Source organism: Lactuca saligna, chromosome 9 (genome assembly GCF_052625555.1).
Source record: "Lactuca saligna cultivar CGN05327 chromosome 9, ASM5262555v1, whole genome shotgun sequence".
In the NCBI taxonomy this organism is placed as follows: domain Eukaryota; kingdom Viridiplantae; phylum Streptophyta; class Magnoliopsida; order Asterales; family Asteraceae; genus Lactuca; species Lactuca saligna.
Genome location: NC_136425.1, coordinates 140,525,655 through 140,552,442, shown reverse-complemented (window position 1 = coordinate 140,552,442; position 26,788 = coordinate 140,525,655). Strand labels below are relative to the sequence as shown.

Below are 26,788 nucleotides of genomic sequence, written 5' to 3'. Positions count from 1 at the left end.
GATCTCAAAGAATCTAGGAATTTCTAAAACCAATAAAAACTAAATATCTAATATTTCGGTTTTCGTGGTGGAAATTGGTGAATCGTCATTCACCTACCTTTCAAGTATGGTATAGCTTAGATTACGGCATACCTCTTCTAAGTTATATTATATTGTGATTGGATCCTAGCCTTAATATTACATTTGGGTGTTTTATTAAGGACTCTCTTAAATCTAAACTAAACTTGTTCTTCTTTTTCAGATGTCTTCAAATAATGCTTCAGGCTCGAATCCTAATGGCTCCTTTACTCTTATGAATCTGTGTGGGAAAGTCACCTTTGATGGATCCAACTTCAATAAGTGGATCAGAAACATCAGGATGATTACCCGCTACGAGGACAAAGAATATGTCCTTGACAAGGAGCTTAAGGAAATTGACGAGTCCACTGCAACTCCCCAGGAGATCGCTGACTTTCATACTCATGAAAGAGATGCAACCAAGGTGGCTTGCATCATGTTGGCCACCATGACAGCTGAACTCCAAAAGTCTTATGAAGATTTCTACCCTTATGAAATGCACCAAGATTTGATGGAAAGATACCATCAAAGTGCACGACAAGAGAGGTACGAAGTCATCTGCTCCATGATAACAACCATGATGAAGGACGGAGAGTCCGTCACGAGTCACATGCAGAAAATGCAAAGGTATGTGGATCGTTTGCTGAAGCTCAATGTGAACTTTCCTGAGGAGCTTGCAATAGATATCATTTTGCACTCCTTACCATCGTGCTATGATCAATTCCGCATGACATATCACATGAACAAGGAAGAGGTCACCCTCAGCAAACTTCAGGGACTTCTCAAGACCGCAGAAACAGGTCTTAAGGGAAAGTCGGTTGCTATCACTCCTACTCCAGACTCAACTCCGGTCTTGGCAATCGGGCAAAGTCGAGGGAGGAAGAGAAAGAGATCATCGAAGGGTACCAAGGCTCGGACCCTTGATGGCTCTTCTTCAAGTAGAACCAAGAAAGGTTTCATTACTCCTTCTTCTGACCCAAAAGAGGCTGAATGCTTCTATTGCCATGAAAAAGCTCATTGGAAGCGGAACTGCCCAAAGTACCAGCAGGATGTGAAGGATGGGAAAGTCAAACCCAACCATGCAGGTATTTACACTATCATTTCTAATAACTCACCCCATTCGAAATCTTGGGTCCTTGATACCGGTTGCGGTATTCATATTTGTTGTGACTTGCAGGGACTAGGAAGAAGTGAGAATGTGGAGCAAGGAAGAATAAACTTAATCATGGGGAATAGGAAAGTTACACCTGTCACCAAGATTGGAGTTTATACTTTATCGCTAAGTAGTGGGTTAAATTTAGATTTGAATAAATGTTGTTATTTTCCAGAAATGGCAAGAAATATTATTTCCTTTCATGCATTGTACAAACAAGGTTTCACCTTTTCGTTTGATAATGAAGTTGGTTCGATTAATGCTTTCTTTAATAATGTACTTTATTTTAAAGCATTACCTTGTGATGGTGTGTATGAAGTTGTATCTATTGTAGATAACTTAGGAAATAATGTTTTGTGTGTTGATTCTACTAATAATAATAACTTGGATAAAGCATCATTATGGCATTGTCGTCTTGGACATATAAGCAAGAAACGCATAGGCCAACTCCAAAAGGATGGAGTCTTGGAGTCGTTTGACCTAAAGTCAAATGATAGTTGCGAATCATGCTTACTTGGAAAAATGACAAAGTCACCCTTCACAGGCTCGTGTGAAAGGGGTGAAGGTTTGTTGGACCTTATACACACGGATGTGTGTGGACCGTTCAAACATGCCACAAGAGATGCTAATCGTTATTATTTGACTTTTACTGATGATTACAGTAGATATGGATATGTCTACTTAATCAAGCATAAGTCAGAGACTTTCGAGAAGTTTAAGGAATTTAAACAGGAAGTCGAGAATCAATTGGGCAGGAACATTAAGATGCTTCGATCTGATCGAGGTGGTGAGTATCTTAGTTCAGAGTTCCTCGACTATCTAAAGGAATGTGGGATTGTCTCACAATTGACACCTCCCAGGACACCGCAGTTGAATGGTGTGGCTGAGAGGCGTAATCGAACCTTGTTGGACATGGTTCATTCCATTATGAGTCAAGCTTCGCTACCAATCTCATTATGGGGGTATGCCTTAGAGACTGCCGCCCATATCCTTAATCTAGTCCCTACAAAGAAAGTTGCCAAAACTCCTCACGAGATGTGGACTGGTAAAGTACCTAAACTAGACCACATCAAGATTTGGGGTTGCGAGGCTTTCGTGAGACGCGAGACTCATGATAAGCTCGAACCCCGAAGCGAGAGGTGTATTTTCATCGGCTACCCACAACAATCCTTTGGTTACCTCTTCTACAGACCTAGTGACAATGTGGTCTTTGTAGCAAGGAGAGGAGTCTTTCGAGAAAGAGAGTTTATAAGCCAAGGAGACAGTGGGAGGCAAGTTGATCTTGAAGAAATTCAAGAGTCAAGTGGTGAAGGAACTTCAAACTCTAGCCCTCAACTTGAGGAGGAAACTCCTGTTGAGCCAATTGACGAATCTGTACCTCTGAGGCGTTCCACGAGAGTTAGGAGTGCACCTGAGCATTACTATGGATTCCATATTACTGCAGAAGGTGAGACACTTATTAGTGATGAGACACTAGTAAGTCAAGATGACCCTAACAGCTACGAGGAAGCCATGGCGGGCCCCATGTCTGCCAAATGGAAAGAGGCTATGGATAGCGAGATACAATCCATGTATGACAATCAAGTTTGGAACTTGGTTGAGAATGTACCAGGTCGAAAGACTGTAGGGTGCAAATGGGTCTTCAAGAAGAAGACCGACATGGATGGTAAAGTACACACTTATAAGGCTAGACTGGTTGCAAAGGGCTTCTCTCAAATTCCTGGAGTGGATTATGATGAGACCTTTTCTCCGGTAGCCAAGATTAAGTCTATTCGGGTTCTGTTAGCCATAGCCGCATTTCATGACTATGAAATTTGGCAAATGGATGTCAAAACCGCTTTCCTTAATGGGAAGTTGGCTGAAGATGTTTACATGAGTCAGCCAGAGGGTTTTGTCAGCAACGAGTACCCTAATAGAGTGTGTAAGCTTGAGAAATCCATTTATGGATTAAAGCAAGCACCTCGCAGATGGAATCTTTGCTTTGATGAAAAGGTCAAGGAATTTGGCTTTTCTAGGAGTGAAGATGAATCTTGTGTATATGTCAAGGCTAGTGGGAGTATAGTTAGCTTTTTGGTATTGTATGTGGATGACATACTACTCATAGGAAATGACATTCCAACCCTGCAGGAAGTAAAGTCCTGGCTTGGAAAGTGTTTCGCTATGAAGGACCTTGGTGAAGCTGCCTATATTTTGGGGATAAGGATCTTGAGAGATCGGAGTAAAAGACTAATTGGACTTAGTCAAAGTACCTACTTGGAGAAGGTTCTGAAGAGATTCAGAATGCAAGACTCCAAGAAAGGAGAGTTGCCCATCCAGAGTAGCGCCAAGTTGAGTAAGACACAAAGCCCTAGCACTGAGGCTGAGATAGCAGAAATGAGTCGAGTACCTTATGCTTCGGCTGTAGGTTCGATCATGTATGCTATGACGTGTACTCGACCTGATGTAGCCTTTGCCTTGAGAATGGTTAGCAGGTTTCAGGGGAACCCTGGCAAGGCACACTGGACTGCGGTAAAGAATATTCTCAAGTACCTACGAAGGACTAAGGACTGGGTCCTTACCCTCGGTGGGAGTGATGACTTGAGAGTTGTAGGGTATAGTGATGCTAGCTTCCAGAATGATAGGGATAACTTCCGCTCTCAGTCGGGCTGGGTCTTTACCCTAAATGGAGGAGCAATTTCTTGGAAGAGTTCCAAGCAAGAGACAGTGGCAGATTATACTTGTGAATCAGAGTATATTGCAGCTAGCGAGGCGGCAAAGGAGGCTTTATGGCTGAGGAACTTCATTGGAGACCTTGGAGTTGTATCAGCTATTAAAGAGCCAATGGAAATTTTCTGTGATAGTGAAAGCGTTGTTGCCTTAGCCAAGGAACCAAGGGATCACGGGAGATCCAGACACATCGGCAGAAAATACCATTTTATCAGACATCGGATCGAAGAAGGACTCCTCGTGGCAAAGAGGGTATCATCAGATGAGAATCCGGCAGATCCCCTCACGAAGGGACTGACTCGGGTTAAGCATCTCCAGCATGCTCGGAGCATAGGGCTGAAGGATGATATTAGATTTAGTAGTTAGATAATCTCGAAATTTGTAAAGTGTAATTGACATTTGATGATGAATAAAAGTGTTTTATTTATGAGTAAAGTGTTGCTATCTCTTGTCGATCGTTTACTATATTTCTTTTGCATGTTTTGACTTCCAGAATAATTTTGTTTGGTATAACATATTATTCAAACCTCCACAGTCGGTCATATGTCGGAAGTAGGTATGAATTAAGACTGTCATGTTTGGTTGTAGAGGTCTGGGACAAGGCTACAACAATCATGAGTGCTCATAAGTTCTGAGCATTGGACTCAACCCACGCTCACTGGAATCACTTCATGGAATTCTATCTCGAGTGATCGTGAGACGGTAATATCATATAAATCTTTAAACCTAGAGATATGATTTGTTACTTACAAGTTGGTTATGCATTGATTGTACGAAAAACGCATTGGTAACTCGATGTTATAAAATCGCGCTCTTATGTGTAATTCAATGAGTAGTAGAACAAACATATGAGTCGAAGTTTATCTGTTCCTTCTTGGACTAGAAGCTGATATCTGGGCCCCTCGATGATTTTGTTTTGACCTATGTACCGGGCCCGGTCAGAACTAAATTGATGTGTTCAATGAAGTTCTTTGTCAAACAAATCGGAAATCGGGAAACAAATTGTTGGACAATAAGTAAGACATTGTTCCATGTATTTTTCCGACTGATATCTAGAACAGAGGATTATATGATCACTTATCTTAAATGGCGTACCATCATCTTCTCAGTTTCGAGAAACCTTGAAAAGAGCTACGATTGTCGATCGGTTCCTGAAGTCATACTTGCAGTAATAGTTATTAGACTTATCCAAGTGGGAGACTGTTGGATAAGATGTCTAAGTCCATAACTATTTCTGGTATGTACTTGACCCGACCCGGCATGGTCCATTTGGGTTGCATGGCACCATGCAATTGGATAGACTAAATGAGAGAAATAACACTTGGAGATTATTAATATATTATAAGTTCTACTATATTAATAATATTATTTGATTAGTTTGATCAAGAATTAATTTAGAATTAATTAAGTGATCAAAAGATAACTAATTAAATATATGGGTTGATTATGTAAATCATCCATATCTTGTATAGTGGGCTAAAAGGCTCCATGGACCATCAAGTTGGGTTCCACCCATAGGATGCTCCATGGATGCTCCATGGGAGTTACAAACCCATGGATCATGGAAATGAAGAGTCATGACACATTAGGGTTTAACCCTAGATGTGTCAACACTATATAAGTAACATATCCTCCACCCAAAATCGGCTACACTAAGAAACAAGAGGGCATGGCCGATTTTGAAGAAGTGAGTATTCTCTCATAAGTTCTTCCAAGAGCATTTGGTGTTGTGTGAAGCATTTGAGGCATCACACTTGGGGTGCTAGGCTCACAAGGTTTCAAGGAATACAAGCAACAACAAGGTAAGTTATTCTATCTATACTTTATGTTAAAATTGTTCCCCATGTATGCTAGATAGGAACATAACCTTGGAATTCAACTTTGCATGACAATTAGACAAACATAGATCCAAGGTTATTAGGGTTGCATGTACACTTAGGAAGTGTTAGAATGCTCAAAACCCATCACACACTATGTGATTAATAATGCAAAAGAATGGAATCAAGGTCGTCAACCATTATAAAATAGAATCAATACTACCATTCATTCATTCATATAAGTTAGATACAAAAGTGGTTAAGAACAATTATATCTACCAAAGCATTCATGTACCCTGATTCATCTACCCAAACAACCAATCACAAACCTACCTTGATCATGTAAACATCCATAAACCAAAATACTTTCTAATGTGATCATGTCAACATCCACACAACCATACATGTACCTACCTGACAACTAAACATTATCCAAAAGAGTGGTTGGAATTATATATCTTCAACCATTACGAATACAATATCTACCACCAAATTCAGTTAAAATTCAACCACATCCGGATGATTGTGATAAACAATACAAGGATCAAACAGTTAGCGTATCCTAGGTAAGTCTTCACGATTACATTCTTCTTCTTCAGTTCCATCACATCGTTCTCTAAAGCTTCCTTCTCAACTTCGCTCAAATCTTGTAGTTCACCCCTAGCTTGCTCCAGTTGAACCACTTTTTTCTGAGCCTTCACAATCTCACTATAGTCTTCCTTTTTTCATAGCTCATACCTCATCTTACAATCTGACTATGGTCTTTGTAATACCCCTCTTCTATTTCCTTGTCTTTCCACTTGAAAATTTTACATCTTAGACCTTCACTTGACTGATAAAAAATATAGTATATAATTAGGGTTACGACTTAAATAAATATGTGAAATTTTCAGTCAAAGATACCAAATTGGATGGGATTACAAAGAAGGAATACTTACCATCAAATTTTTGCAGTTCCAAAACGTACGAGACGGGTTATCGTTAGTCGAGGCGGTTCTTTTGAAGCAGATACCATTTTTACACTTACATGGGGGACATTGTTCATCATCGTCATTGTGTCCAAGACGACGGATGTTGATGGATCGAGCAGATGAAGAAGGCATCACTTGGGTTTTAACGATCATGAAGAGGGTTTCAGGAGGGCGGTAGACTAATTTGGGTAAGAACGTATTGCACTTGGTTCGCTTGAGGGTTCCATTGAAGGCGGGTAAGGTGCCATGTACCGTGACGTGGTCTATTCAAGTCCACATCGGTCAATACAAGCCAGCATGTAACCTGTAAACACGAGACATTTTCCTTCATTTCTTTGCCTAGAAGGTAATTCCTAACTTTAAAGATTAATTACACAAAAAAAATACTTTGAATGACTAAATGGGTAAATTGATCAAACTTCGTGCTATCGTAAAACTCCCATATTTTAATTATTGTATAAGTACTTAACAAAAACATTGACGTTGTTAAGAGATCAGGACAAAATTGTAATCGAACCACATAATAGGGACTAATTTATTAAAATCGAAAACTATGACTAAAACTCTAAAACTGCCAACCAAAGGGACCATTTCTGTAATTTAGTCATGTTCTAATATAGTAAGTTATCTTATATCGTGCATAAAAGTGAAATTGTTAAAAGAAACATTATATGTAGAAATGTTATAAAAAGCATCTATATAATTTTAGCTTTAATGTCTAAGAAAACGGTATGTAATTGGAAAATTTTAATCCCTCATACAAGCAGTATAAGATAATTACATAACCAAACACCCGTTTGGATTTTCATCACTAAACATCTCAAATGAATCCGATGGCTGCTGCCTATACGAATCATAATCCGGTGGTACATATGGCGGTGGAGCCATCTGTGAACTGAAATGCGAGTAGGCATACGATTGCGGTGGTGGGGGTGTGTAATACGACGCCGTATAGCTGTTCACCGGAGGTTGAGCCGTGTTGTAGCTGACAGTGTACACCGGAGCTGGTGGCGGCGTATAGTAATGAGGTGGCGGATATTGATATCCATTATGTCGTGGAGGACTTGGATTCGTTGGAGGTCTAGTTGGCGGTGGGCTACCACCGCCACCACCACCACCATTAACTGATCTCCCATTTGATGGCGGTTGGCCACTTGATGATCCATTTTTATCACTATTTTGCGCTTTCTTTTTCTTTTTCTTCTTCCCTTCACCACCACCACCACCACCACCTCCGCCGTCTTTCTCGTTTTGCTCTTCCTTCTTCTCACCCACCGGTTGAGAAGCTTGGTTACTCGCTGCTCCGGTAGTCTCTGGTTTCTTCTCTTCAGCTTTTACCTCAGCTGACTCCTTCCCACCTTCACGTTTACCTACACCTTCATCACCCTTTCCACCGCTAATCGCCGATTCTCCACCGCTACCAGCGGCGGTTTTACTAACTCTCTTTGGATCTTCAACAGGGTTTTCCGTTTTAGTCGTTGGTGGCTTGATTTCTTTAACAGAAACAGGAGACTCTTCACTCACACTCCCTTGGCTGGTGGTTTTTGGTTTTTCAGTTTCCTTCACACGAATCTCAGGTGGCTTTTCCGGCCATAACTCCGCATGCTTCCCTGCTTTTACCAGTTTCCTCAGTAAAGTCTCCGCCGAAACATCCCCAGTTACCTCAACCCTTTGTAGTTTCGCTTCAATACGAATTTCCTGAACTCCTGGAATCACAAAACTCAAAACATCAGCTTCTAATTCATACAATCACGAGATCGAAAGAGAAAAACATAAAAGAGAAAGATACCTGGAACAGATTGAAGAAGCTTCTGGACTTTGCGTTTGCAGCCTTGACAGTGTATGGAGACTCTTAAAACCGATGTCTACAGACAAATAAAGATACAAAAATGAAAGTTAGTAAACATGAACTGATCATAACAATCGTATGATGATGATGATGATGAAGACGATATGCTACCTTGGTTTTGAAGGATTGTGATGGTTCTTCTGCTTCAGTAGAAGCCATTTTTGTTTGTGGGAGAGAGAGAGAGAGAGAGAGAGAGAGAGAGAGAGAGAGAGAGAGAGAGAGAAAGAGAGAGATTCTCTTTGAGGAAGAAAGTGAGAGGAATGATGATGCAAAGCATTTAATAAGGAAAAGGAAAAGTAGTGAAAAACTTTAGTGGGGGTCCGTAGGAGAGTTATGGTGACTGGAGAAGCACTAGCTTACGTGGCCGGTTCTTATTGCTTCCTGTCATTGTAATGACACCTGTCACTTTTCAGCTTTTTTTGTCTTTTGTTTTTCCTTTTTCTGTTTCAGTCATTTTCAAAATAAATATTTTATATTCGTCAACACAAATGTTGCTGCATTTGCTTTAATAATGGTTCCGTTCCAAAAACGAATTCTTCCCTTTCAGAAATAGAAAATAGAACGTGTTGTTTAATTTGGTATATGTGTTTTCATATTTTTTTCTTAGTAAATTGTAATGGAATTTAGACCTTGTAGCAAAATTAGTTGAATATGACCTCAAGGAAAATTTGGAACGTAAATTTAGAGTAGGTCGTTGGGTGTTGGTTTTTTGTGGATTGATTCCTCGTCTATTGTCTTTCTTTTAAATTTATTAATATAGTTATAAGGATTGTTTTCTACATAATAATAATAAATTGAATAAAAGAAATTATTGATCGAAAATATATCATTGTGCTATAAGTGACACCATCCATCTAAATGATAAGATTGATTTTGGTTGTGTTTTCACCAAGCTAATGACATATTTTCCACAAGCTATTATTCTATATGTTCCTTTCCATTATACAAATTATTGTTATTTTACTTAATTATCCTCTATCCCGAATTATATATGTTTTTTAACAACTCCACATTTATTATCTTTCTATTTTTAAAACATCCACAATAAAATCTTTTTAATAGAAAAGTTTATTTTAAGATCATAACAAAAGAATTTTGTTCAATTTGTATTTCAAACAAACAACATTCATTTTTTTCAGTTTGCTTCGAGATTATAGTATGGATCATGGGCGGAGTTTTATTAGGGTCAGGGGTTGTGCCCACCCCCCCCCCCCCTTAATTATTTTGTTACAAATAGCCCCCATGTACTTTCATTTAATACATATTAGATCAAAAAATATAAATTTTTGATGGTGGCCCCCCTTGTTCTCCGATATTTATACATATTATATTTTCGGTCCCCCAAATAATATGTTGAAGCTCCGTCCCTACATTATGGACATGTATAATTTGTTTGATTATAACTGGTGAAAAAACTTGTGGTAAGATTGAATAAAGTGTCTTTATATGATGATGTATCTTGACAACAAGATATGTAATAGGCAAACTATGGCTTGGTCTTGCTATAGATTTGTGTACAAAGTTGTAATTAAAATAAAAAGAACTACGAATTGGTGTTGCTATAGGTTTGTGCACAAAGTTGTAATTAAAATAAAAGAAAGTATGACGTTGTGCTATGTGTTGCTACAAGATATGATATGCTTGGTGTTGCTACAAGATCTAACTTGGGATTTGTTGTACGAAGTTCATCGCGAGTCATCCAGAGAAGGATTGACTGCTTGATCAAAATAAATTTGGGTACGAATGTCATCCTTTTGTGAGAAGTTTCATAGATTTCTCCTTCTATTTTTTTGTTATAAACAAATACATATAAGTTACAAAGTCTGAACCAATTTCTACAGCAAGTGGGGAGTCCACCCAAGCTATTCTTCGCTTGGTAATGGTTGGGCTGCCATCAACTGCCGCCTCCTTCACTAATTCGTCTTCATAGTTTTGAGGCGAAGGATCATCATGAGAAACACCCTTAACAAGGGGATCCACCAAAGTCAGATTAGCTTGGGGTGCAAACCCCTTATCCCTGACAATAGGTGGTGCACCAAGCGATACGGCTTGATCAGCGCGAATGGGTGGCGGAAGGGTCTCCACCAGAGGTACCTCACAGTACTGAAGATTGCCCTTATACTTGCCTCGTTGAACCATTTCAAAGGACAAGATCCTTTCAAAACCTACAAAGACAAACAATAAATGGAGTGGGTAAACATATTCTCTTAAAAATTATATATATATATATATATATATATATATATATATATATATATATATATATATATATATATATTGGGGGGAGGGGGAAAGATAAGGGTACTTACTGTCCTTCTCCAAGAAGAACTAAGGCATCATCTCTTAGGCCCTCTAGGAGGCACTCATTCCTACTGCGACTAAAATGTAATCCTCCCAATCCTTTCCGTTAAAGTAGATAGTCCTCAACTCATGTGCCACGAACAGTCTAACACCCAACAATTGTAGTGACCAATCAAAAGGACGGTCACTCGGGGATAGCCAAAGCCAACCAGGTTGTGATTCACCCAGAGCCATTTGAATTTCCAATTTTTATTGGGCACTTTCTGGTTGACAATGAACCCATGAATTCCCCGCCTCTGAGAAAAGGTATGGACACCAGACTGGGTGCAGGAGTTGAAGTAGGCCTTGAAGGCCCAAAACTGAGGAAGCACTCCAAGGGGTCAACAAGCCAGTTCAAATCCCACAATCTTGTTGACGGCGTTGGGAGTCAAGTCATCAACAGAGAAGCCACACAAACACATGATCTCGTCAAAGAAATCAGTCTTCGGTAGCCTTATACCCGCCTCAAAAATCAGAATGGGGAATCCAACTTTGGCGACTAGTGGCTGACAGATGACGACCCTTTTTCTGTGGAATTTGCACCTCATGTTCAGGCATGAAACCGAACCGGGTTTGAAGAGCCTCAAACTCATTAGGGGTTGGCTTGATTCCGAATCGTGGTGTAACACTCATAAAATTCTTGAAAAATTTAAACTTTTAAAACATTCCAAAATCATCATCGTTTACAAACTGTTTTCAAAATAAGATTCATATCAGAGAAATCCCAAAATCGTGAAACAAAACATGAGGAGGTGTACAATCACGCCTTTGCCTTCCTGCGATCCTCGGAGGTACCTGAAACATAATCCAACAACCGTAAGCCCAAAGCTTAGTGAGTTTTCCCAAAATACCACTACGCATATAACAAACGTAGCATGCATAAATGAGCCTTCAGCATGACCGGTCCGACTCACAGGGCCTACAGCCTATCCAGATGCTCTCGAGCCTTCAGCATGACTAGACCACCTCACAGGGCCTACAGCCTATCCGGACCGCTCGCCAGGCCTTCAACCTGACTGGACCGCCTCGTAGGGCCTTCAGTCTATCCGAACTGCCCAGGTTCTATTGGCCTTCAACACAAAGCAGGACCGCCTCAACCCGACCACACAACATACATGTCGACATATACATAATTTATAAACACATACCAGGTCATGCTTAAGTACGGTGGACCATGTGATGCTTAAGTATCGTAGAGTATAAATGTATGGTGGACAACCAACCATACTTAGCATGTCTAAGTATAGTGGACAAAGGACCATATTTAGACTAGACTGTTTAAGTATGGTGGACATGTGTCTATAATCGATATATCTAACTAGCACGATCTATACTAAAATTTTGATCAGATAAAATAACCAAAAGTACATCTCTTCGATAATATGTTTTAATGAAAAAAAAAAAAAAACTTTAAACACGTTTTTAAGGTATAAAAGTATATAAATATGTTTTTATATGTATTTATTATATTTATACTTATTTTGTAACGTATAATACATTTTTATATGTACTAGATGTGTGCCCACGCAAAGCGACGACAACAAATAACTGATTTATCGAATTGTATCTTACGCGGTATCATGGTCTACATATATGGCCTATGCCCCTCCATCCCCCTATGATATTAATATGTTTAATTATTCAAGATTTACTTATATACGACTTCAATCCCTATAGTTATTTAGGTTTATGATTATAGTTGTTTAGGTTTATGATTATTAAATGCTTGTAGTTAGGGATTCCAAAATAATCATTTTTGAAACACTTAATTAATAGAATAGTTATCATGTTCGTATCGATCAAGCCATATTAATTCATTATTTCATTTTATCGTTTTTTTTATTTGTTATTTTTGGTTTTTTTTTATTTGCTTTTGAGCATACAATATATTATTATATGATTTCATTAAAATAATAGAAACAAAATAATTGGTAGATGTTATAATTAGTTATAAAGTAATAAAATAATTATCAATGTTAAGTAAAATATTTATGTTTTAACCTTATATTTATATTTTTGGTTCAGACTATTGGTGTAAATTAATTAATAATGATGTCTAGATTAAGGCATCTAAATTCATTTATATATATGAATTCAATATTTCAAAATTATCATTCAACTAACTGAATTTCATAATAATTTTCCTTAATTCACGTCTTTTAAATTTTGGCAACTATCAATGATTTATTTATGAATAATTGATTTGTATTAAAAAAAAAACTTTGTAAGTTATACCTTTTAAAATTCAAGATATATGACCAATATGCTTTATAATATAGTATGGATAAACATATATTTAAAATATATCTATATATTCATTTATTTAATAATTTTAATATTAAAAAAAATTAAAAATAATATATTTATTTGCGTATTCAATAAAATAATAAAAAAATAAAGATTTTTGCAGAAAGTCTCAATAATTTGTATCAATTTACGAAATAGTCTCAATATTTTGAGTCGGAATAGTCTCATATTAATTTGTTAATGTTATCGGCCGAACCGAATAAAATTGTCAGAATGCAACATTTACCCGTTTTTATGATTTTTTTGTAAAAAAAATAATTTTGGATTATTTCATAATTTGACCAAAATATTAAGATTTTTCTAAAAATTTCCTGATGATTTTATATCTTAAAACCTAGAAGAAATGTTTTTCAGTTTTTAGCTAATTTTTGTAAGCGTTTCTTATTCCTTGCCCCAAATATGTTTGAACTCCTTATCACTATATGCAATATTAAAAATATCTCATATTTTTTTTGTTATTAATTGATAATGATAACCAAGTTAAGCAAAATAATATATGCAAAAACTAGTTTGGAATTACGTATATGGAAAATACCAAAAATAAATAAATAAATAAACAACTTAAAATATAAAAACCAAATAATTATACTCCATCTCTCCCCATTGGAACATTTGTATAAAGTTTTTTATTTGACAATTAACCGGTAGTAACGAGCATCTTAATCCATATATAGACCATAGTGAATGTCTTAAAGTTTAAACTTTGGGGGTTTCCACTTTCAATCAAGGATTGACAAGGAAAATGGTGTGCGGCACAGTTCCAAAAGGGTTGCTTAGGTTATGTTTGGCGGACTAGCTGAAAAACTAACTGTTAGCTGAAAAGCTAGTTGATGGATGAAAAGTTAACTGATAAAAAATAACGTTTGGTAAACTAGCTGAAATATATAAAATTACATAAAAGGACATGTAAGAATATGTGTTTCTATAATTAATTAATGGGTGTATTTGGAAACTTTTTAAAAAACTCCTAAAAAGCTAGTCTAAGTAGTTTTTCAAAAAGCTAGCTTATAAGCTACTTTTTGACTTACCAAACACGCAACATAAAAAAACTCGAAAAATAAGTTAGCTTATCAGCTAGCTGTGGCGTGTCAAACACAGTCTTAATATCATTGAAAAATACAAGCTCTCTTTCGAAACTTCGCAATATCGTGGAAGCATAGTTGGCGCTCTCAATATTGGTGAGCTACACAATGAAAGACCTATTTTTCTTAACTAGTTCTGGTATACAAGTTTTTTTTTCATTCATTTAAAACAATTATAAAATACTTGATTAATAATCAAATGTTTTTATTCCTCATTGAAGAAAGGTGGTCCAGGTGGATCATCACACATATATTTTTACACCAGAAGAAGTAAGAACGTGATAACAAAATTATATGATTGTGGATGATGTTCACTCAAAAACTAACAATGAATAATATACCTTACTATTGTACTTGATACCCGAATATTAATTAATTATCATAAATGTGTGCTCTTTTCACTTTCCTTTAACTATATTTTTAACCGAATGTCTTATTTGGAAACACTTAAGACCCTCTACCACCTTATTTCCTCCCTTTTATCTTATTTTTATGAGACTTAGGGTTTTGTTGTTGTTGTTGTTGTTCAAAACAATAAAAAGACAAATTTAACATTCTTTTGGGTCTATTTTCAAATCTTCTTAGAATTTGAGTTCCATCTATTTTACATGTTTATTTGGATCATATCTTCTTACAGCTCCATAACGGTTGTCTTTTGTATGACTAAACTCAGGAAGGAAGTTGTATGACTAAAATCAGTTGGGTAAATATCTTGTAGTTCGAAGGAAAAAAGCATTAGGTATATAAAATAAGGGTTTCTCAACTCTCAAGTAGTTTAATAAGTAGTTTAATATGTAGGGCAATTATTTCAATTCTTGAAGTTGTAGCATGTGACGAAAACAACCTCTTTCAATGATATCCACATGGATTTTTAATGATTATAGACAACTCTCTTATTGCACCATGTTCCAAAAAGAAAATTGTTATTAACTCTAAACCTTTATGTCGACATTACACACTTGTTAGGACTTAGGGACCGATTAAAAAAAAACATAAGTCCCTAGATTAATATAACCAGTCCTAGAACTAGAAGCTCAATAAGTTTAAAGCAAGACGAACACATTGTTTTTCTTCAAATCCTATCAACATTTGCAACATGAGGAAGTGAGGGGAATTAAAACATCATCGTACGTTTTTATCATAACTTATTTTTCAAAGTTTTTTCTTTTAAATTATTATATTTAACAAAATAAAAAATAGCTTATAACTTAGTTTTTTAGAAAAGCTATTTAAATATTCACACTAGTTTTTTATGAACTCTTAATTAATTATAGAAAATTCATTATCTTAAATGTCATTTTTATGTCATTTTATATTTTTTAACTAGTTTATCAGTTAATTTTTATCAAATGTTATTTTTTGTCAGCTAGTACTCATAGAATGAGCATTAAAGAGTAACCAAATGGACATGTACTCAATTCTTTAGGTTCTATTCCATAATCTAATTGAACTTTAAGAACCAAATGTTGGTTTACGTTTTTTGTAAAAAATAAAAAAAATAAAAATAAATAAAAAAAAATAAAAAAAAGTTCTTGGGTTAGACAGAAAGGACAATCTTGTAATGTTGTTTATATCTAATTCTTTATCACGGGACAATATGTTCATATGTGAGGTGGAACTAAAGCTAAAGGACTGACAAACTTGTTGATGCAATTACTGCACATAATTCATAATGCTTCTTTAGAACGTTCAAAAATCTTAAAAAAACAAACTAAAACGACATAAATATTTTATATAATCAATGTAAATAAGTAAATATTATATTTATATACGAGGTCCAATTCATTTATAGAAATAAGGCAAGCCAGTCTCATACCTTATAATCATTCATTTCTCGTTGCTTTTTTCTTTTCCTTAGCTTTACAAGTCGTATTTATCCTAAACGAGAAAGTAAAAAAGGGTATACATGAGCATTTTACTTATTTTGATTCATTATATCAGTCTATCTAATGGGCCTATTTTGATTCAAAATTGAACATGGGTTGTAAACAAGTCTGCTGGGCTAAGGACCTAAGGTACTTCAATTCATGTTACTTAGTTATTTAGGGTTTAAACAAGTGTGGGGTATTTATTTTTTAGAGAGGCAACTCATACATACTTTACTACTCCAGTAGACCATAAAGTACGTATACCTTAATTTTATATATTTCTTAGGGAACTTGAACCTCAAGTTTATGAATAAGAGGGCATCCCACTTAGGCTAAAAGGCCATTTGGTATTACTTAGTTGCATATAATTTTAAATTAAATATGTTAGCCATAATATTGTTAAGAGTGTTAAAAGGTAATTATAAAAAAGATAAACTACATTGTCCATGTGGTTTGTAAAAGGAATTAAGTTAATAGCAACTATCATAAACGATCTACAATGATCTTTATGGTTTCATTTTTTTGTGTAGTTGGCATTGACCCATATAAAAAGACTTTATATCTTTTTTTTAGCTTTATTTTATTTTTTCAAAATGATTTAATTAAAAAAAAATAATGGGCCTCATTTTCTTCTCCATTCCTCAATCGTCCACTCGCCGCCACCACCATTATTAACCCCGCATAACCCTAATGCTTCATGTTGTTATGTATACACCCTACTCATTTTATTTGAAACCTGCATTTAAGAAATCACAATAATAAAGAAACCAAAATCTTGAAGCAAAAATAAAAGTTCAAAATCAACTTACAAGCTATAGATTTTCACTATTTTTCTAACAATCATATAAAACCTTGAACCAAGGAAAAAAAAATTAAACTAAAAAACTCATAAGCGTCAATTGGAACTTTACCAAGCAACTATGAGTACTAGTTCCAAAAGATCGAAGAAAAATGGAATGAAGGGGATTCTATTTTGGAAAGAGATGTTAAAATAAATTGTATGTGTGTGTGAGAGAGTAATAAACTTGGATCTCTTTGTATTGTTGTAATGGTGAATGATAATTACAGGAGGTATTTATATAATACAATGTTACACATTAAACCCTCTAACTATATCTAATTATATCTTCATATAATAATAGTCTAATATTCCCCATCAAGCTAAGGCCGATTACCGACTCTTAGCTTGGACTTCAAGAAGATGAATCTCTCAACAGCTAGAGGCTTTGTAAACACATCAGCTATCTGGTCTTGTGTTGAGATATGTTGAACAGACAATCTCCCCTGAGCAACTTTTTCCCTGACAAAGTGGAAATCAACTTCCGCATGCTTTATGCGTGCATGGAAGACAGGATTTGCAGACAAATACGTGTCACCCAAATTATCACACCATAGGTTCGGAGTAGTAGGCATAGGAATACAAAGTTCTCATAGTAAGATCTCTAACCATGTTAGTTCAGCCACTGTATCAGCTAAGGCCTTGTACTCAGACTCAGTGGAGGACCTCGAGACAGTCTTTTGTTTTCTTGCAGACCAAGAGATTAAATTAGATCCGAGATAGATAGCAAATCCCCCTGTGGATCAACGATCATCTGGGCAACCAGCCCAATCAGCATCGGAAAAGGCACTTAAAGAATTAAATAACGCATCAGTATAGGCATGTAGGATAGGAGCCGATTGATGAGTAATCCGTAAACCATGGTCTGAGGTTCCGTGCAAGTATCGTAATATGCGTTTCACTGCTATCCAGTGGTTTTCAGTAGGAGAATGCATAAATTGACACACCTTGTTAAGCGCATAAGTGATGTCAGGACGTGTGAGGGTTACATATTGTAGGGCGCCTACCAGTTGGCGATATTTCACAGGATCATCAAGAGGCGGGCTGTCACCAAGAGCAAGATGGGTCGTGGTTGTAATAGGAGACGGAACCGGTTTTGATTTGGATAGTCTAGCACGCTCTAACAGGTCCATAATGTACTTGCGTTGTGACAGTAATAAATCACAACCATGACGTTGAACTTCCACACCCAAAAAGTATCTTAACGGACCCATATCTTGGACTGCAAAAGACTTGCTCAGATTGTGAACCACACGATCAATTTCACGGGAATTGTTTCTTGTTAAAATGATATCATCAACGTAAACCAACATGTATAGAAGTGTGTCGTTAACTGAGTAGATAAATAGAGATGGATCTGTTCTCGATCCTCAGAACCCCAAAGTCATCAAAGCTGATGAAAGGCGTTGAAACCATGCCCTCGGTGCCTATTTGAGTCTATATAAGGACTTATGAAGAAGGCAAACATGATCTGGTTTTTGTGGATCAACAAAACCAGGTGGTTGTCGTAGATATACTGTCTCTTTTAGGTTACCATGTAAAAAGGCATTCTAAATATCAAGTTGGCGAAGAGACCACTTCTTGGTGACACCAAGAGACAAAACAAATCTAATTGTGCTAGATTTAACAATCGGGCTAAACGTTTCAGTGTAATCAGTACCAGGTTGTTGATTATAACCCTTTGCCATAAGGCGAGCTTTGTACCGTGTAATTGCGCCTGTGTGATCGTGTTTAACCTTATAAACCCATTTACAATCGACTACATTCATATGAGAAACAGGAGGTACCAGGGTCCATGTACCGTTTCTCTAGAGAGCTGAATACTCCTCTGCCATGGCATGATGCCATTGAGGATCCTTGTTGGCAATAGAAAAGGATGTTGGTTCAAGAATATGAGAGTTGGTGGTTGTGTAAAACGATTCGCTAGAGAATGGTTTGGTTGGTTTCGGGTGTTGTCTTAAGTTTGCAGGATGGGTACGGGTGGGGATAGGGGGTGGTAGGTTAGTGGTGGGCGGTGGTTGTGTTGCGGTTGAATGTTGTGGTGGGGTGCTATCGGAAACGGCAGAAGCCGAGGTAGATTGTTGGAAGGTCTCGTAAGCTGATGAAAAAGGAACATGTTGGGAGTCAAAAGAAGGTTGACATTTGCGTTGGTATGTTTGGAGAGGAGGATCGGCAGGTTGTGGAGTATTGAGTGTAGGAGGTTGTTGTGTGGGTGAGTTGTGGTTATGGTTGTGTGGTGCAGTGCTTAGAGGTGGTATGTTGTGGGGATCAGGATAGGATAAGACATAAGGTTCTTTCACGATGGGAGATGGAGTGGGGTTAGAAGTGAATGGGAAAATATTTTCATTGAAGCGTACATGACGGGCTATGTAAATGTGATCAAAAGATGGATCAAGACAATGATAGCCATGGTGAGAAGTGCTATACCCTAAAAAGACGCAAGAAGTGGACCGAAAGTCCATCTTGTGATTGTTATAAGGACGAAGATGAGGGTAGCACTGACATCCAAAAACACGCAAGAATGATAAGTCGGGCTTTCGTTTGAAAACAAGCTCAAACGGAGAGGTGCCGGTTGTAGTTCTGGAAGGCATCCGGTTAATGAGGTAGACTACAGTTTCAAAGGCAAAATCCCATAAACGTTTGGGAACATTGGATTGTGCCAATAAAGTAAGCCCAGTTTCAACAACGTGACGGTGGCGTCTTTCAACTGTGCCGTTTTGTTCACCAGTGTGAGGACAAGACAAACGGTGGATAATTCCAAGAGAAGAAAAAAAGGTAGAGAGATTTCGAAACTCACCCCCCCCCCCCCCCCCAGTCTATTTGAACGGCTTTTAATTTTGTATTAAATTGGCGTTCAACAGTTGTTAGAAAATGTTTGAAGGTGTCATAGACATCAGATTTTCGTTTTAATGGAAATAACCACATAAACCGAGTGAAGTGGTCAACACATAGTAAGAAATAATTGTGACCATCATACGAAGTGGTAGGAGCGGGACCCCACACATCACAGAAAAGTAAATCCAAAATACTAGAACTTTTATTATTTGAAAAAGGTAAATGAAGTTTCGAAGATTTCCCAATAGAACATGAATTACAATGAGAATTCATACTATTATTTGAAACTAGTAAATGAAATTTGGATAACATAAACTTTAAAAGTTGATGATGAGGATGTCCTAATCTTTGATGCCAAATGGTGGAGGAAGCTCGAGTGGATGAGAAAGCAACTTTAGACACTGGTTGAAAAGTAGGAAGACGAAAAGTGTAAAGGCCACCGTCACTTGGACCCGTGAGGAAAGTAATGTGTGTTGCTTCGTCCTTCACAGCAAAAAAGGTAGCATGAAATTCAAAAAAGACATTATTGTCATCACAAAATTGCTGAACAGAGAGAAAGCATTTTTTGATATTAGGAACATGCAGAATATTGTTAAGAGAAAAAGTTTTATGAGGAGAGTAAATTTGTTTTGAACCAATATGGAGAATGGGCAAACCCTTACCATTGCCAACATGTAGGTTGTCCTCACCGTAGTATGTGTCAGCAGTATCAAATCCATTAAGATCCAGTGAAACATGGCTGGTAGATCCCGTGTTTGGGAGCCATAAGGTTGATGCTTGGGAGTAATGGTCAGCATAGTTAGCGGATGGTTGTTTCATCTGGAAGGTGTAGGGGTCTCGGTTTAGGCATTGTGAAGGGACATGCCCAATACCATACCTATTGCAGGTACCATAAACCATGTTCTGATTCGAGGCCCAACTAAATTGACTCCGGTTTCCACCACCTTGAGATCGATCACCTTGAGAGCGGTTGTTGTTGTAGCCGCCACGTCCTCCTCTATCCCTGTTATTATTATTATAACCACCACGAGTTCTGTTAAAATTATTGTTACCTGATCGATTTGAGTAGAAGGCCTGGGATGAATTCGGCTGTAATTGAAACCCTAACTGAGCCACCAGTTGTTGAAGGGTCTGCAGTGTTTCTGGTTGTACAGAAGAGGCAGGGAGGTTGCGATTTGTAGTGGCAGCCACAAAGGCCTGAGCTGGTGCTACTGATGAAGTGTTATTCTTGATCAGGTAGTCATGATCGGCTAGTAATCCATAAAGATCAGTAAAAGCAAGAGGAGATTGTCTACCAAGTAAGGTGGACTTGAATCCGGTGTACTCCTCTCGTAGCTCTGATACCACAAGCATGACAAGGTCTGTTTCATCCATTGGTTTCCCAATGTTACCTAATGCAGCAGAGTATTCTTGTGCCCTGGTGAGATATGCTGCAGAAGACTCATCACCTTTCATCTCAATTTTAAGCAATTGTGTCTTTAGGGTATATTCTCTTGAGGAAGTATGAGGTGCATATGCACGTTCCAAGGATAACCAAATGTCACGAGATGTTGTACCTTGCACGTGCTGAAAGGCAGCCTCAGAGATAGTCGACGTAAGTAGCATCCTTACATGTGCATCATTCAAAATACATACTAGATAACTAGGGTTTGTTGTAGGAGCCGCATCTGTGGGTTTTGCTGGTAGAGTAGATTTTGGACAAGAAATTGTTCCATCAATGTAGCCAAACAGGCTGTTTGTTACCAGAAAAGGTTGAATCATGGCTTTCCAATACCCATAGTTTGTAGGAGAGAGGGTAAAGCCAAACTTGTGTGAGTTGTGTGTCGTTTTCTCTGTTGTAGAGAAGGGTGTTAGAGCCATTTATGGCTGATTGTGAATCACCAATCAAGAAGGAATAGAAAGACAGTAAAAAGAGGGTGGCGACTAAAGAGCTGAGTCGCAAAAAAAAAGGTATCGACAGGTTTAGGGTTACCGACTCTGATACCATAATAAACTTGGATCTCTTTATATTGTTGTAATCGTGAATGATAATTACATGAGGTATTTATATAATACAATGTTACACATTAAACCCTTTAACTATATCTAATTATATCTTCATATAATAATAGTCTAATAGAGAGAGAGGGAGAGAGAGAGAGAGAGAGAGAGAGAGAGAGATTGTGTAAAAGAAGAGGGTAAGGAGGAAAGTATGGATGGTCTAACTTTTTTAATGAAAACAAAACATCTATCAGTTCCTTCTACACATAACAGTCAACAAAGTGACACTTGTAAACTCTTTGTGCCTATATCAGTAGCGACACATTCATTGGTAGATGTAATAGAGGTAAGATGGTGATGGTGGAATAGATCTAGGGTATCAAATATCGATCAAAGTTGGTGGTGTTCAGCTACTGGATCGTTAGCGAGGATGGTAGCGGTGAATATGGGTCAACAGTGGTATGTTGTGGGTGTCTCACAGGTGATGCAACGTAGGTGGCTCACTGGTAAAAAAGTTGATTAGAAAGGAAGCCAATTAGAAAGGAAATTGGATGAAATTAGATAATGGAGGTCAATGATGGAAAGGAAATCGGAGGTTAATGAGGCGATGGGAAGCAAAATAGAGGATAGATACGAAAGACATGGATTGAAAACGAAGACTGTGGGAGAACACATATAGTATAAGTGTGTAGTTGACTGACCTAATTGGGAAGCTAACTTCAAATAACCAAATCCGTCAAACCTGGAGTTGGAGGGACTAAGATTGGTAAAACCTGAAAAATTTTATGGCGAATGTGTAAAGCTTAATAGTATACTATTCATAAGTTAATCCATTATATATATATATATATATATATATATATATATATATATATATATCGTCATTTTTATGCATTCACACTAATTCTTATTCATTTTTGTTTTCACACATCATTATTCACTTATTTTCATTCTTACAGAACTCAATAAACATTCTGACAGAATAAGAATAATAATAAAAAGTCTACAATAACCTTATAGACAATTTAATTAGTGAGAACGTGTGATAATGAACATAATTATGTAAGATTGAACGTATTCATATTGTCAAACAACATATTTTCTTTGTCATTCTCACAGAATAACATTGTCCACGTGTCCGCACAATACATGTCAATCCATATTTGAACCTAGTTCTCTTTCTCTCTCTCTCTCTCTCTATATATATATATATATATATATATATATATATATATATATATATATATATTAGTTAAAAGATCAAATAAAAACTTGAAGCCATGTAGACCATTGTATAGTATTTATGATAATTGTCATCAATGTACTACATTTTGCAAATCATAATCATCAATCGTGAAGCTTTGTCTAATAATATTTGTTAATGTGCTATAACTAATATTGTATGTTGTTTATTTTCCAATCTTGTCTTTATGTTTTGTTTATGTGTCCCGTTCTGTTACATTTTGCAGTTGATTACTTATTTTCATTGTAATGATCATCTTGCCATTATCTTTTGTATTTTGTATTAAACTAGTCAAATATGTTGGAAGTATATATTATGAATTAGATACAATGAAAATTAAATGATATTTAATGGCATAATCTTAGTATATTTTTTTGTGCCATTATATGGTGCTTTTTGTGATACATTCTAAATGTCACTGTAAAAATTAATGGTTTAGTGGCACTAAACTTTTTATGCCACTAAAAATCATATTTGTTAGTGACATAATAATTTAATATGACACTATATGTTTTATTTTAATTTAATCACGTTTTTTGTGTCAGTAAAACTATTAAGATATTATTTTTGTTTCCTTCATTGTTTTCCCATTAATTATTTTTAAATTTTTCATGTTTCATCCTTATGATTTTCATCAAGTGGTAAGTCATTTTAGTTATCATCATACAACGAATGAGAAGGCAAATGGGCAACAAATTGCACCGCTAAACCCTTTTGTATGGTAAAACCAATTCTTTTGAAGACTACATTCATAGATCTAGGGGATATAACATGGCTATGCATGATCCGTTATAGTCTACTAAGAAGCTCCACCGCATCTGGCGCAAGGAAACCAAACGTATCAAATGCAAATGGTATGAACGCGTGTTGATTTTCCATGCACGGTTTCTCATGTTTGGTGACCTTGCAAGTAGCAGCTTTTAATGCAGCTTGTCCCACCGTGAAACCCCCGGTCCTTAAACTTACGAGAGGGGATACCCATGTAAGGTCCACACATGCATTTTTCCCTCCAACCCATCCAAAAATCAAAACGTCATCCGGTCTAAGGGTTGACCTTCCTTCTGTCGAGTCAGTCAGGAAATTCACAGGAGCCTCTTTCTTGGCGGAAACCCCGGCACGCTTACATATGTTGACCAAAACAATGCTTCCAGAAATTATAATGCGTTGAACACGTAATTCTCTCAAATCCATTGATGCTCTAAAGCCAATCGATGCTCCGTCAAGATGCCTCTGTCGCTGATGTCGGTTATTCAATGTCGTCCCCCCACACCTTCGTCGTCATGTCTGTTGTTTCTCCCTTCTATTCTTTAATCAAGTGATCCATCATGCCACATATTCCTACTTCATTGCATTCTCCTAAAATTGTTCCTTTTATTTTTATTAAACCATTCAATGGCAAGAGTTTTATAGCATTTCTTAAAACAACAATGCATACATACTCATGAATTTTTAGGAAATCAAAAGCAATCTTCAATATTTATTTCTATATATAAACTAGAAAAATATTTATTATGTTCCATGAGGTTGAGGAACAAGAACATAATTGATGGCATAAATAATCCTAAACCTTTTATGATACTGACTCATGATTGAGCATAAGCTTTCTGGTATGATATTGACTCATGATTAAGCATAAGTTTTATGTATGTGTTGAAAGATCTTTATGATCAAAAGTTACAATATAATGATATTGTTAATGACAAATTATCCTATAGGATCACATCTTATAGAAAGTTACCACTAACGGATTATTTATTAGTGTGATTTTGATTATTAATAAATATCAAAACTTGTATTTAATTGGAAAAAAAATTATTATTTTATGGATATAATATTTTACCAATACATTGGAAATTATTTTTTCTAGAAAATAAAAATAAAAGAGAACAAAAACTAGCTCACTTTCAAAACCCTTGTTGTGAGGAAGATTAAAAACGAATTCAATTCAGTCCATTAGTCCCACACCTAATCTACATGTTTTAACATGTTTTAAAAGAACTCTATTAGGCTGGAGGGAGTGGTGCTACACTTCTCACGATCCATGTAGGCGTCACGTCATATTTGTCACACCACAACAAAAAATTGTCATTTATATGGCGCGGGTTGACACGCTTGTCATGTTACTTTTTTTATATTTAATTTATATAAAGAAATCAATATAAACAAATTATTTTAATAAAAAATTAATTGTTATTAACTTGAAAGAAAATCACACATTTGCACTTGAAAAACATAACATACTTGAAATTGAACTAACATACACCGCCACTAGAAATTTAAACAAACAACACACTAAAAATTAGAAGACAACAAGTTTAAATTTATCATCATTTGGGGAACTGCTTCACAATTTGCCAAAACTCAACTGAAACAACCCAAAAATACAAGCCAAAAATTTCATTTGGAAACATTACTAAAACTATAATATCCAAATATCATATAACAAAACCATAAGTCGTGTATCTCAAAATGTCATAATAAATGTATCAAATCAAATATGATGTCATGATCGTGTCAAAATATCATACTCTAGCACCCAGGCTAAAACTGTGGTGTGTGTGTCATGCCATCATCCCGAGCCTTCCCCTTACTAGCTGAAGTACCTGAAACCAAAACTGAAAATTGTAAGCACGAAGCTTAGTGAGCTCCCCCAAACTACCACATACCATACAATATCAAATAAAGCACATACTGGGCCTTGCCCATTGCATCGGACCGAGTCCGGAACTGACTAGGGCCTTACCCACTGCATCAGACTAAAGTCTGGAACTAACTATGGCCTTGCCCACTGCATTGGATCGAAGTCAGGAACTAACTAGGGTCTTGCCCACTGCATCGAACCGAAGTCCGAACTGACTGAAAATAACATAACATAATCATAACATATAACATAAACACATATACTGCATACTGCATCGGACCACAGTCTGAAACTCACAACATATAGACATGCTTGAATCATGAAGACATCAAGCATATTGAACTTCTACTATCTAAACGGGTCGGTATTGTAGCTGTAGACCCGTTCCTACTGGAAGGAAACTCACCTCGTAAGGCTGACTGCCGAAATGTTGATCGGGAATTGTCTGACTGCAGCTCCGGTAACTCCCCGGCTACAATTCCCATAAAGACACTTAATCAAACACCGATGACTAATCTTAGGGTAAAATGACCATTTTACCCCTGGTCAAAGTCAACTTCCAGTTGACCTGACTCGCCGAGTTGGGCCTCAAACTCGTCGAGTCCCTAACCTTTCTTTTATCCTTCTATCTGACTCTACTCGTCGAGTTTAGCAAAGACTCGACGAGTTCCCCTTCTTTGATGACATCTAGTCAACCTTCATCTGACTCGCCGAGTTGTATGGACAACTCGTCGAGTCCTCCTTCATCATATGAACACGTCCAGACTATGACTCGTCGAGTCTGTTCTTGTGGGTAAGGAGATTGCATTGGACTCGCCGAGTGTGTTCTAACACTCGTTGAGTCCCATGGTTCCCAGGTCATGGCTATGTCTTAAAACATTGAATCACTCCTCTGGACTTGTCTAAATCCTTGGTATCACTCAGTTGGGTTCCTTTGAACCACAACATATTGGGGACTGAAGCCTCGGACTCGCCGAGTTCCAAGAACAACTTGTCGAATTGCCTATTGTCCAAGTCTATAACTCGATTTCTGGCGTACAACTCTCATTCAAAATGTAGATCTGGGATTATAAGATCGATCTAGCATGTAAAGTTATGAAC

General features: G+C 36.8%; 1 protein-coding gene and 1 long non-coding RNA gene across 2 annotated transcripts; both read right to left on the bottom strand.

Annotated features, from left to right (window-relative positions):
• Positions 1-6,054: 6,054 nt before the first annotated feature.
• On the bottom strand, positions 6,055-7,221 carry LOC145018310 (uncharacterized). Its single transcript, XR_013666951.1, has 2 exons — positions 6,672-7,221; positions 6,055-6,565 (listed from the first exon to the last, which is right to left on the bottom strand). It is a non-coding gene; the product is annotated as an uncharacterized LOC145018310 (long non-coding RNA).
• A 193-nt stretch (positions 7,222-7,414) lies between these two features.
• LOC145018066 (heavy metal-associated isoprenylated plant protein 35-like) lies at positions 7,415-8,808 on the bottom strand. The gene is made up of 3 exons (XM_078975997.1): positions 8,665-8,808; positions 8,494-8,569; positions 7,415-8,410 (listed from the first exon to the last, which is right to left on the bottom strand). The coding sequence occupies exons 1-3, from the start codon at positions 8,710-8,712 to the stop codon at positions 7,482-7,484; spliced, it is 1,053 nt and encodes a 350-aa protein (XP_078832123.1). The 5' UTR covers positions 8,713-8,808; the 3' UTR covers positions 7,415-7,481.
• Positions 8,809-26,788: the final 17,980 nt, after the last annotated feature.

What these genes read in the sequence shown, in the direction of transcription:
- LOC145018066 (XM_078975997.1), bottom strand. Translation starts at nt 8,712, where the DNA reads ATGGCTTCTACTGAAGCAGAAGAACCATCACAATCCTTCAAAACCAAG. An exon ending in CACAATCCTTCAAAACCAAG is followed by an intron (nt 8,570 to 8,664) that starts GTAGCATATCGT and finishes ATTTGTCTGTAG; the next exon opens with ACATCGGTTTTAAGAGTCTC. An exon ending in GCTTCTTCAATCTGTTCCAG is followed by an intron (nt 8,411 to 8,493) that starts GTATCTTTCTCT and finishes TTGTGATTCCAG; the next exon opens with GAGTTCAGGAAATTCGTATT.